This window comes from Macrotis lagotis, chromosome X, assembly GCF_037893015.1.
Source record: "Macrotis lagotis isolate mMagLag1 chromosome X, bilby.v1.9.chrom.fasta, whole genome shotgun sequence".
Taxonomy (NCBI): domain Eukaryota; kingdom Metazoa; phylum Chordata; class Mammalia; order Peramelemorphia; family Peramelidae; genus Macrotis; species Macrotis lagotis.
In genome coordinates this window covers 294,669,731-294,682,367 of record NC_133666.1, presented here as the reverse complement: position 1 = coordinate 294,682,367, position 12,637 = coordinate 294,669,731, and the positions used below count along the sequence as shown (strand labels likewise).

General features: G+C 33.6%; 1 protein-coding gene across 3 annotated transcripts in view; it reads left to right on the top strand.

Annotated features, from left to right (window-relative positions):
• Positions 1–12,637, top strand: part of MALT1 (MALT1 paracaspase) — a 98,412-nt gene that overhangs the window by 60,412 nt on the left and 25,363 nt on the right. For all 3 annotated transcript variants that reach the window (XM_074201771.1, XM_074201774.1, XM_074201773.1), the window contains one exon: positions 754–957. In XM_074201771.1, coding sequence (XP_074057872.1) covers positions 754–957 — 204 coding nt within the window. The remainder of the gene's footprint in view (positions 1–753; positions 958–12,637) is intronic.

Below are 12,637 nucleotides of genomic sequence, written 5' to 3'. Positions count from 1 at the left end.
ACCCTCACCCGCACCAGACCCTTTACCCACTCTGATATATCAAATGAAGAAGGTGGTTAAGGAGAACAGTTGAGCAAGTACTAAGTACAATGGGTTATTAGTGTTGAAGGGCACATTTTAAAATAATCATATTTCATCCTTGAGTAAAAATGGAAGAAAAAAGTTTGGCAGTCTTCTGTTCTTTCTTCATCCTAATCTTCATTTAGTACTTCTTTTTACTTCCTCATCCTTTTCCCCATTCCCTCTCAGTTCTGCTTCTCTATTCTTTTTTTGACATGTCATTCTCAACATTTCCATTATTCTCACCTTCCCATCTTTTATCACCTTCCCATCTTTCCTATTCATTGACACATTTCCTGTAAATCAAATAACTATTTTGTAAAAATTAAAGTTATATGTAGTTTTTAATTATGTAAGCTATATTTCCAGGTCTTAACATTCTTTGGGGTTTTTTGTCCTTATTCAGCAAACATTTAGTTTAACATCAAAGGAAGAAATAAGTACATTTCAGTGTTAAACTGTCTTAAAACTTGCTTCTCAGAAGTATTTCTTTGAATTTCAGCTTTTGAAAAAAATCTTGATAATGTCTATGTAATTTTTCTCCTATGTAAAATAATAAAAAAGATGGTGTTTTAAAAATTTTTTTACATTTCATTTAATGAAATTTCTGGTTCTGATGTTTCCATATCTTACAAAGAGAGGGAAAAAAACCCTTAAGTTTTAAAACCAATCCATATTATTTTTTTCTTACAGCAAAAGACAAAGTAGCCCTTTTGATTGGGAATATGAATTATTGGAATCACCCTAAACTTAAGGCTCCTTTGGTAGATGTCTATGAATTGACCAATTTGTTAAGACAACTAGATTTCAAGGTGGTTTCATTATTGGATCTTACTGAGTATGAAATGCGCAATGCTGTGGATGAATTTTTATTACTTCTGGACCAAGGAGTGTATGGTAAGTACTGTTTAAGCTCTACTAATTACCAAATGTTATACATTTTGTTTTAAAATCTTTTATAATACCTAGCAATATTGATACAATGTGTGTTAGATAGAAACTCTTATAAAATTATATAATAGCTAATTATATTACAAGTTTTAAAAAAACTGTATTTTTCATTTGAACTCCAAAACCTGTATCTATATTCTAATTTTTGACTGGCTTTCAATACCAAATGGTTATTAGTACAATTTTTCATTACTTAATACACACATTCCTAGTTCATGTACTCTGTTTTAAAAGTGAAAGAGAAAAAAAATTCTGTTTTACTTATTTTTTCTCAATCATAAATAAATTGTTTATCTTTCCTTTTTATAAAACATTTAAGAAATGAATTCTAAACTTAGGGAAGATTTTAGCATAATTATTATAGAAGATGCAAATTCACAAGTAGTTGTAGGATTTTTCTTTTTCCTGGTTTCTATAGAAATCAAGGTTTTACTAATGCATAAAGTATGGAGGAATAGAAGAAACATTAGGTTTGGAGTCAGGGCTTAGAAATGAATCCTGGCACTGCTCCTCACTACCTGGGACAACTAGGTGATAGAGAGTCAGGAAGATCTGGCTTCAAATCCAGGTTTAGACAATTACCAGTTGTGTGACCCTGGGCAAGTCACTTAACCCTGTTAGCCTCAGTCCCTGTAAAATGGTAAACCTTCCAGTATTTTTACCAAGAGTCAGACATGATTAAATGACTGAACAATAATAAAAACTGCTTCTCAAAGCTGGGTGATCTTAGACAAGCCTCTTAGCTTCTTTGGAACTGCTTTCTCAACTGTAAAAATTAGAAGATTGAACTAGATGAAGAGTAATATTTCTTTAGCTTTAAAATCTTGTACTCCTAAGTAGAGTGATGAAAGGAGTAACTTCCAGGTCACTTGACCACCAAAATGGAGTATAAGACATTTTCTCTGATCCTCATAACCTCTCAGAATTCTCAGACTGTGATAGAAATCATGCACAAGAGGAAAAAAAAGCAATGTCTTCATAGTTTAAGACAACCTAATGAGGTAACAGCCTAATGAAATAACAGCAAAGAAGGTTAATTTCTAATCTCTAACATACTTATTCAGCCCCCCTTGCCAGTTGGCCATCAATCTCTCTCAAGGTTAAACCAGCCAACTTACAGGTTTGAAACAGAACTCACCTGTAACTTTTTATCCTCCTTATTCTCACTGGGGGAAGGAGGGGGGCAGTGTTACAATGCTTGGTGCTACAGTGGAGCTCAAATAGAGAACTGGGGAATAGGGGGACCTGGAGCAGGATGTGTGCTGTTACCTTTAACCAAGCCCAAGAGAAAAGGGACTGGCATCTAACTGGACCATTTCTTTTCTCCCAGAAGTTACTTGGGTCAGGACCTGAAACAAGTAAAATGTGAATTGCCCAGATAATAACAGCCTGAGGCTACTTTGATGTTCAACCACCAGAAAAAATGCAAAGGGGTAGTTAAATAATAAGCAATACTTGGGGTGGCTAGGTGGCGTAGTGGATAAAGCACCGGCCTTGGAATCAGGAGTACCTGGGTTCAAATCCGGTCTCAGACACTTAATAATTACCTAGCTGTGTGGCCTTGGGCAAGCCACTTAACCCCATTTGCCTTGCAAAAACCTAAAAAAAAAAAAGCAATACTGAATAATGAAAAAAAGACTGAAATTATCAAATCACAAAGTTAAGAAAATTCAAAGAACTTGATACAAGCAGAAAACTAACAAAGAAGATATTAATAAGAGAAGAAATGTGACCTACAAACTTGAGATTTAACATTTAAATGAAAAAAGAGTCATTTAATGAACCATGAACCATCCCCACAAAGAAATTAGAAATAAGAAGTTCCTAGTAAAGACTAATAAATATGCTTTAGATAACATAAGATTGTATTAGGTTATATAAATATTATTTGTATAAATCAGAATTACTGTAATTAACTTGTGCTCTAAAAAAGAGATACAAATACTTCTGGACCAAAAAAAGGGGGGGGGGACAAAAATAAATAAGATTTAGCACTTTTCTGGGAACTTATAATTGAATATAGGAGATAAAATGTGCACAAGTAGTTCTTTGATACTGTGATAGATCTAGGTTCTCAACAAAGTAGGTACTCCTTGTAATGAAGATAACATTTCTCATCTTTGTGTCTACCTTGTTCATGTTATCCTGTCAGCCTTCAAGATGGGTTCTTCCATTACTCCAGAGAGAGAACATATTATCATGTCTCTGTGACTATTCACTCTGAAGCCATAACTGATCCACCTCATTTAATGATCTTACATTTCTTTGATAATTTCTTTCATATTACTTCTGAACAATTTATGATCAGTAATATTCTGTAACCTAGTGTTCACCATGTACTTCTCCATTTTCCTTTGGGTGACCTGTAACTGTAATTCTTTGAAAATGGTCCTATCTATGTGAATGCAGATCAAAATATATTTTAATACTTTATTTTTCTAGGTTTTCTTTTGCAGAATGACTAATATGGAAATATGTTTTGCATAACTGCACGTGTATAACTTATAATCTAACTGCTTGCTGTCTCAGGGAGAGGGAAGAGGTGGGTGAGAGAAAACTTGAAACCCAAAATTTTAAAAGATGAAAGTTAAAAATTGTTTTTACATTTTATTTGAAAAAAATTAAAATTTTTGCATTTTTAAAAAAAGAAAATGAACCTATCCCATACTTTGACACACCGAACATCACTGGAAAATATTGGCAGTAAAAATATGAATATTTATTTCGAGTAAGAGCTTAGTATCATTAGCAGCATTGTGTTCTTTCCCAGTTATAATTTAGCTCACTCTCTTCATAGTTAGCCCTGAGTGTACTTCATTGTCCAGCTGCTGTTTCTGTCCAAGATACATGTATTGATGAATGAAAGGAGCTATCTACCTGCACATTAATTGTATTAATAAAACACATTCATTGACCATATGATTATTCTTTTGTGCATTGATATGTTAAACTCTTGAGTGATTATGGATCCATTTAGGTGGTTTTGCAGTTTTCCTGGTTTTGAGGCTATTAGCACAATGCTATCTCCAGATAACATCAGTAAAACTTCATCTATAGGGAATTGTAATGGAATTATGTAATGTACTTTTTAAAAATCCTGATTGATACTCCAGATTTGTTGCTTACTTAAAAAAAATAAGTACCTCTTTTATTCCTTTTTTTTTCTTTGAGGGGGTGGGGGAGAGGGACAATTAACTTGAAACGACTTACCCTGGGTTACACAGCTATTGAGTGTCTAGTGTTTGAGACTGGATTTGAACTCCAGGATCAGTGCTTTATCCACTATACCACCTAGCTTACCCTGACAAACCTGTTTTCATTGTGTTAAGTAATATATCCAATAAGCCCAATCATTCTTTGATATAGGGTGATGCAGACTGAATTGAGTAGAAGAAAAGTTGGACAAGAGAGACTTTAAGGTCTTTTCCTTAGTAAATAACTTATAAATAAATTATAAATCTGCAAGGGGATTTTGTTTCATTTTCCAAACAGATCACTTGACTTTTAATTTCATGTAAAAGATGAGTCAACTTAATATAGAAAGATAAATCTATAAAATATCTTTTAAATATTTGAGGGGCATGCCACTGTTTTTGGTACTATTTCAGTTCTATGACAAGTTATGACTCTGTCCACTTTGACCTATAAAATAACTTTGTATTAAAAAATGTGAGCCATTTTTCTTTAAGAAAATATATATGGGATGGCTAGGTGGCACTGGACCTTGGAGTACCTGAGTTCAAATCCAAGCTCAGACATTTGATAATTACCTAGCTATGTGGCCTTGGGCAAACCACTTAACCCCATTTGCTTTGCAAAAACCTAAAAAAGAAAAAGAAAAAAAAAATATATATATATATATATATATGTAGAGAGGTAGAGAGAGAGACAATATAATGATATAATGTAATAAAAAAGAATTTGCTAACTGTAGAAATGAAAATTATTTACCTTTTCACCTTTAAATTATATTACTGTTAGATATTTGCATATCATTAAAAACCTTGGAAGTATTTCCTCCCCTTAATTTCATTTTAAGATTAGTATTACAAAATTTTGAAAGCTATATCCAACTTTTTTTAATCAACGTTAATTTTATCTCCTAATTTCTCTGGCCAATAGTGATTTGATGATTGTCCTCAAGTAGGTAAAATTCATATAAACTTATAGCCTTATCTCCTTTTTTAAAATTATTACTTTTGAACTAAATAAATATTGCTCTCATTTTATGTTACATAAATATGTCCATCTGTAGATTGTATAAAAATATTCATTTTCCAAAGTGGGTCATCTGTGGGTTCCATAGTTCTTTTATTTTTCTTGGTACTTTTTCACATAATGATTTTATGTATCTTAACTTTGTGGAAAATGGTTGATAAACTTAGCAAAGTAGTTTTATTCTAAATCAAGTGGTCATAATTTGCTCCTTTAATAATAAACCTCCATAACCAGATTGTTAACTGTGACAAATATCCAGTACATTATAAGAAAGGAAAGTGGTACCATCTGTTGGATGGAGTAGAAACTTGTGTCATAGTTTTTGGAACATGCTTTTCTGATTCTAAGTTTTATTTTCATAGAGGCTACAAATCCTAATTGCTGCCTACAGAATCCTTTTTAAGGAAATCAGAATTAATATGGAATTGTGATTAGAGTCTCTTATTATTACTAAGAATCAAGTTTCTGTTTCTTCAACTGTTTGACTGTGAAAAGTAGGAAAGATAGGATGATAACTGGAGTCAAGTGAAGGTTTTTAAGGGCCAGGGAGATTTAACATGTTTGTTGAAACCAAAAAGGAACCAGTGAATAAGATTAGAGAAAGAAGGGATAATTAAAAGGGCAGATTTTTGAAGAAGACAGGCTCAAAGATTCCAAAAATCTGATTGATTCTGGCAAGAAGGGCTACCAGTCATTTACAAAAGAGGGAAGAGAATGGGGCTGATGTAGAATGAAAGATATTCTGTAATCCTAAAATATAAATATGACTCTTTTTTGTTTTTTGGTTTTGAAAGACAATGAGATTAAGTGACTTGCCCAAGTTCACACAGCTAGGTAATTATTAAGTGTCTGAGGTTGGATTTGAATTCAGGTTCTCCTGACTCCAGGGCTGCTATTCTATCCACTGAGCCACCTACCTGCCCCAAATATGACTCTTAATAGTGCTTCTCTTCATCCAACCTAGACATTATCTTTTAAATATTTGATGGACATGCTGCTGTTTCTGGTACTATTTCAGTTCTGTGGCAAGTTATGACTTTGTCCACTTTGACCTCTAAAATAACTTTGTATGTAAAAATGTGAGCCATTTTTCTTTAAGATATATACATACATACATATATAGTATATATATATAGAGAGAGAGAGAGAGAGAGAGAGAGACTGCACAATCTATATTTTTATTTCTTAGAGGTTGTTAGTAAAATTTATTTAAAAAGTTTATGTAAATGTTCAAAAAAATTATAAAACCATGAAAATTTTATATTTTCTCTTTTTTCATAGTTAATCCCAGTAGATATTTTGTATAATAATAAAATTTAGAAGAACCTAAAAGTTACTGTCACCTTTTAAATCATTTGTAAGTTATTAGTTTAAATGGGAACTCCTCCAATTTTAAGGGAGCAGCTGTTGAATATATTGGCACCTTATTTCACATATTTAAAATGCTTGCCATCTTATTGGGCAATAACAGTTGACTGCCAGGAAAGTGACATTTCAAAGCTTGTTTATTAGGAGTGTAAGATATAAACAGCAATTATTAATGTAGGGAAAGGATTCTGGGAAGATGGTAGAGTAAGTCAAATTTCCTCCACAAAAAAAAGACAGAACAACGCCTCCAAGCCCCAGAAATTAACATGACTGTAAAACAGTTGTAGTTCTAAGACAATTTGAGTAGACTTGACCTTCAGGGGCCTAGGTTTGACCTGAGTGGCATGTAAACACCTCTAGTCTGACTGCAGAATTGACCAAAGTCAAGCCCTGGGGGCAACTAGGTAGAGAAGCAACTTCAGCTTTAGAAACTTGTAGAGGAAAGAGATCTAGCAACTTGCTTAGGAAAAGATTGAAGGACCTTCCAACTGTGGAGGGACAGGGATGCCTAGCACAAGTGTGCTAACTTGACTCCTGGATTGGGAGAGAAGGAACTAGCAAACATCTGGTAAATGCAGTAAGGAAGGACAAGTTCCCTGTTGACTGTGGCATTTGCAGAAGAGTAGAGTACCTGATTTCAGTTCCAGGATAGAGAAAATAGCTGTAGCTTGCAACCACTAGAGTAACCTCAGATAGTAAGATCATTTACTGGACAGTGTGACTGGGGACCCTAATTGTGACTTAGGAGTGGGTTGGACCCCAAGACAGAACTCAGAAAATATAGTTAGAAGAATTAAAAAAAAAAGACATATAATGAACTCAAAGACTTTCAGGGTTTTTGTGATAAAAACCCCAGAACTTAAGGGAAAATTTAGCATATTATATCCATTAGAAATATAAGGTAAAGACCAAAGCTATAAGAAACTCAGTAAAGTCAAATTGTTTATTTTATATTAAGCAGTATTCTTTCGATTGCCATCATTATTTGGGTAGTTTAACAACAGAAAGGAATAGACTGAACTGAGTATGTAGGAGTGAATCTAAAAAAGTAAAACTTTGTAGGGAGAGACAAAAAGGGGTAGTTATATCATAAATGAGGCATAAAAGGAAAAACTGAAAAAGCTAGTAGCAGGAAGGGTGGGTAGTCCTGAAACCTTACTCTCATCAGGAATGGATTAAAGAGTAATAACATATCTAGAAGGGTATATAAATAAGTCTTCTAAATTCAGAAAGAAATAAGAGGACTGGGGGAATAAGTTGAGGGGTAGAAGATAAAGGAGGAATTCTTGTGAATAAGTTAAGGAATAGAAGGGCAAGGTAGTAGGTAGAAGTAAAGCAGAGGAGTAGGGAGAGAAAGTGTAAATAGAATGAGGTAAAACAAAGAGAAAAATGCATAAGAAATTGTAGCTTAGAATATGAATGGGATGAATTTACTCATAAAATGGAAAGGAATAGCAAGAAAGATAAAAACAAGAGACACAAAAAGATAAAATAAAGGGCAGGAATAGAATTTATTATTTAAAAAAAGGCATGTTCTCAGACAAAGTTAAAGTTAAAATAGATGAATCAAAAGTGAAAAACTCTCAGCAATATTATTCAATATTGTTTCAGACCATTTAAAATATCTACATGGCATAAAATACCTGAGCATATACCTTCCAAAATGGACTCAAGAATTATGTAACCATAACCATAAGACAGTTTTTATATAAATATACTCAGATTTAAATAACTGAAGTAATAGCTATCGTTATGGATAGGTAAAGCCAATACAATTTTTAAATGAGTTTTTCTTTGCTAATCTAGTTATTCAATGTCATCCAATTAAGTTGCAAAAAAATTTGTTTTAATGAATTTGAAAAAAAAGAATTAACAAGTTCTGTTGGAAGAACAAAAGGTCAAGAGCTTCAAAAAAAAAAAAACAAAAAAAGATGTAAAGGAAGTAGATTCAGTGGTATCAGACCTTAAACTCTATTATAATGTTAAGAACATTGTTGAAGTATTAAAAGAAAATTTCAATTATTTTAAATTAATTTTTTCTTATATAAGTAAAAATCTATGTAGCCAGGAATAAAAGAAGGCAGAAAATTGGGGAGGGGGTGGGAACTTTCAGAGACAATCTCTCACCTAGGATTGATTGGGTTGGAATATTGCTGTGATGGAAGAAATGATGAAAAACATGAAAAGACTGGACCTTCACACTATACTGAGTCATTGAAATAGGAATTTTGTGGAAGTAGATGATACAGACATTCCCCTTCAAAACTTAATTTTCTTCTCAATCCAAATTAATCAGTAAAGAAACATTTATTAAATGCTTGCTATGTGAGCCTGGTTCTTTCTTAAGTCCTGAAATAAAAAGGCAAAAGTTCCTACCCTCAAAAAAGCTTCTACGTTGTATATATAACTTATGTGTTTTATATATATATATATATATATATATATATATATATATATATGTATATATGTATATATGTATATATGTATACATATATATACATACATATATGTGTGTGTGTGTGTGTGTACATATATATATATATATGTACACACACACACACACATATAGCATCATTCCTCTGGAAGGTTTTCACAAGCTAGAAAGGCTTCCACAGTTGGCCTAGTGATAGACTGCTTGTCTGTCATTCAAGGACTAACCTCAATAAGTTCAGAAGCTCCATCTATCACCAAAATGATGATTTTTTTTTCACAGAGAGTTTCAAAGTCTTTTAACTGAGTTAGGAAGAGGTTGTGAACTATGCTGGTAGGAGTAAGTATCCACACCGAGGAAAGTACAGAACCTTGAGTACTTCAGAGAGGAATTGGAACTTCACTTGGAAGGCAATAGAAAGAACCACAAATGTTTTAACAGAAAAGTCACACAACAAAGTCTACATAAGAAAGATTATACTGTTCATAAAGAATGAGTTGGATGGGACAGTGAGGAGAGGTGGGAAGAGAGGTCAGGAGGCTTAGGTTATTGAGTAAAAATGATGACCTGAGGGGCGGCTAGGTGGCATAGTGGATAAAGCACTGGCCCTGGAGTCAGGAGTACCTGGGTTCAAATCCGGTCTCAGACATTTAATAATTACCTAGCTGTGTGGCCTTGGTCAAGCCACTTAACCCCGTTTGCCTTGCAAAAACCTAAAAAAAGAAATGAGGACCGGTACTACGGGGGGGCAATAACAGTTGAAAGAAGTTGATCAGTGAAATGTTGTGTGAGCAAAATCAACAGAATCAGGCAGCCTTCTATCTATCAATCACTAGTTGATTACTTAATTTCATAAGTTTGAGTCCCAACAATCTGGATTTTATTTCTGATTATACCCATTTACTTCATGTGTGACTAAATAAGTCATCTACTTTCTTTGGACTGAATGTTTTTCCTTTTACAAAATATAAAAGATCAGATGAGATAGTTTCCACTGTTGTGATGGATAAATTGAAGGCCCTAATATTACATATCTCATTTTTATTGAACACTTCCGGCAAAAGGAAATTAAGAACCTTATATGATAGAACAATCCATTTTTAACCAATTCTTATTTAAATAATGGTTAAGAAGTGAACAGCTTTTTTGTTGTTGTTGTGTTTTGTTTTTTACAAGGTAATGGGGTTAAGTGACTTGTCCCAGGTCACACAGCTAGGTAATTATTAAGTGTCTAAGGTTAGATTTGAACTCAGATCTTCCTGACTCCAGGGCTAGTGAACATATTTTTAAGAATACAGTATCTAAAAATATTATTTAGGTTTTTGAACCATGGCTTAAATTATGGAAATTACAGGCTTTTAACTAAGGGTTGAGCACAGTTAAGCAAGAATAGGAGTTGTGATTGCCTGGAGTCTTGCAAATGTAATCAAAAGGACTTTAAGCCTCAAAGAATATTGGAGGGACAAAAGTGCCTATTCGCTAAATCAGACTCATCAGAGAATAGTTAAAGTATACAAACAAAAAAAAATAAATAAATACAAGTGTCCAGAAATCCAATGTCATCCTAATTAAGTTGCAAAAAATTTGTTTAATGAATTCAAGAGTTCAAGAAATGAGCCTGAATAAAAATCCATGAGCTCAGTTTTCTATATATAAATGGATAAAATGTAGATAATAGGCAAAGTGAACTAGAGTGCCAAATGCAAGAAGACAAATTTGATGTTAGAGTATCACTGAGATTTGGCAGAATGAGATCTCTGATTAGAATGACTCTGGGAGGATATATTATTCAGAAGGAGCAAGGCAAATAAAAGGCATAGATTGCATTGGATAGTCTCTAAGGTCCCCTTCAATGTATAGATTCTTTTTTCTGATCTTGCAGTATCTGTGTTGTTTCCCAAATTCCTCATCTATTTCTTCTTTCTGGACTGGTGGTCTTTTATCATCCTGCAATGACAGCATCATTTCTATTCCTTCATTGATCTTCATCATAACTTCTTTTTAACTTAAAGATTTTATTTATTTTAAATTTTACAATTTTTCCTCCCCCACAGAAGGCAATTTACTAGTCTTTACATTATTTCCATGGTCTACATTGATCCAAATTGAATGTGATGAGAAACAAATAACATCCTTCAGGAAGAAACATAAAGTATAAGAGATAGCAATATCAGACAATTAGATATCAGGTTTTTTTCCTAAATTAAAGGTAATAGTCCTTGGTCTCTGTTCAAATTCAACAGTTCTTTCTCTGGATACAGATGGTATTCTCCATTGCAGACAGCCCCAAATTGTCCCTGATTATTGCACTGATGGAATGAGGGAGTCCACCAAGATTGATCATCACCCCCATGTTGCTGTTAGGGTGTACAGTGTTTTTTCTGGTTCTGCTCATCTCGTTCAACATCAGTTCATGCAAATCCCTCCTGACTTCCCTGAATTCCCATCCCTCCTGGTTTCTAATAGAACAATAGTGTTCTATGACATACACACACACACACACACACACACACACACCACAGTTTGCTAAGCCATTCCCCAATTGAAAGACATTTACTTGATTTCCAATTCTTTGCCACCACAAACAGGGCTGCTATGTATATTTTTGTACAAGTGATGTTTTTACCCTTTTTCATGATCTCTTCAGGGTATAGACCCAGTAGTATTCACAATAACTTCTTCAAAATTTAGTCAGGCCAGACTTATTTCAGTTCCTTTTTTGACAGGGTTATAAAACTGGTAACATAGGGAAATGATGTAGTCAAGTTTAGCATTTGATTTTAGCAAAACATTTGACAGAGCTTCTTAGGCTGTTGTTGTGGAAAAAATAAGGAGAGGTGGGTGAGATGATGGCGCTACAAGGTAGATTTGTAATCAACCCAAGCAGCAAAACTCAAAGAATAGTTATTGATGGCATATCCTCAGAGTTTCTGCTTGATTTCATGCTGTTCATTTTTTTATCCATGTCTTAGATAAAGGTCTAAGCAAGACTCATCATATTGGCAGATTACAATGCTCAAAGGGGCAGTAAACACCTTGGGTAGATAGGATCAGAATTCAAAAGGTCTTGGCAGTCAGAAATTTGCTCTGGATATGATTGGTTGAAACTTAATAGAAATAAGTCATCATTTGGCTTAAAAAAACAGTCTCCTAAGTATACAATTGGTATAATTTGACTATATAGCAATTTGTCAGGGGAAAAAGTTCTGAGCATTTTAATGGACTGCAAACCATGTAAATAAACAATGTGATGTGGCAGCTGCGTTAGTTTAGTAGACCAACCAGCCAACCAATACTCAAGTTCAAATTATAAGATGACTGTAAATGACTACTTGAGGATAATTTATAAGTCTAGAGAAATTCATCAAAATACACATGGGATCAGTAGTCCTCTGGTACATTTTCTCCCTTACCGGAGACTCCTAACTGACCTCTGAGTTCAGCTTTCTCCACTCTGAGTAATACTTTGAGTTTTACTAGTATCAGGTATCAGTACTTGGTAAGAAACAGGGTATTGCTCCCTGCTCAACTGGTTTGCTCTCTTGGTTGTCCATCTCTTCATCTCACCGATAAACAAAATATAAGAAAGGGCTACAACAGTTATTATCG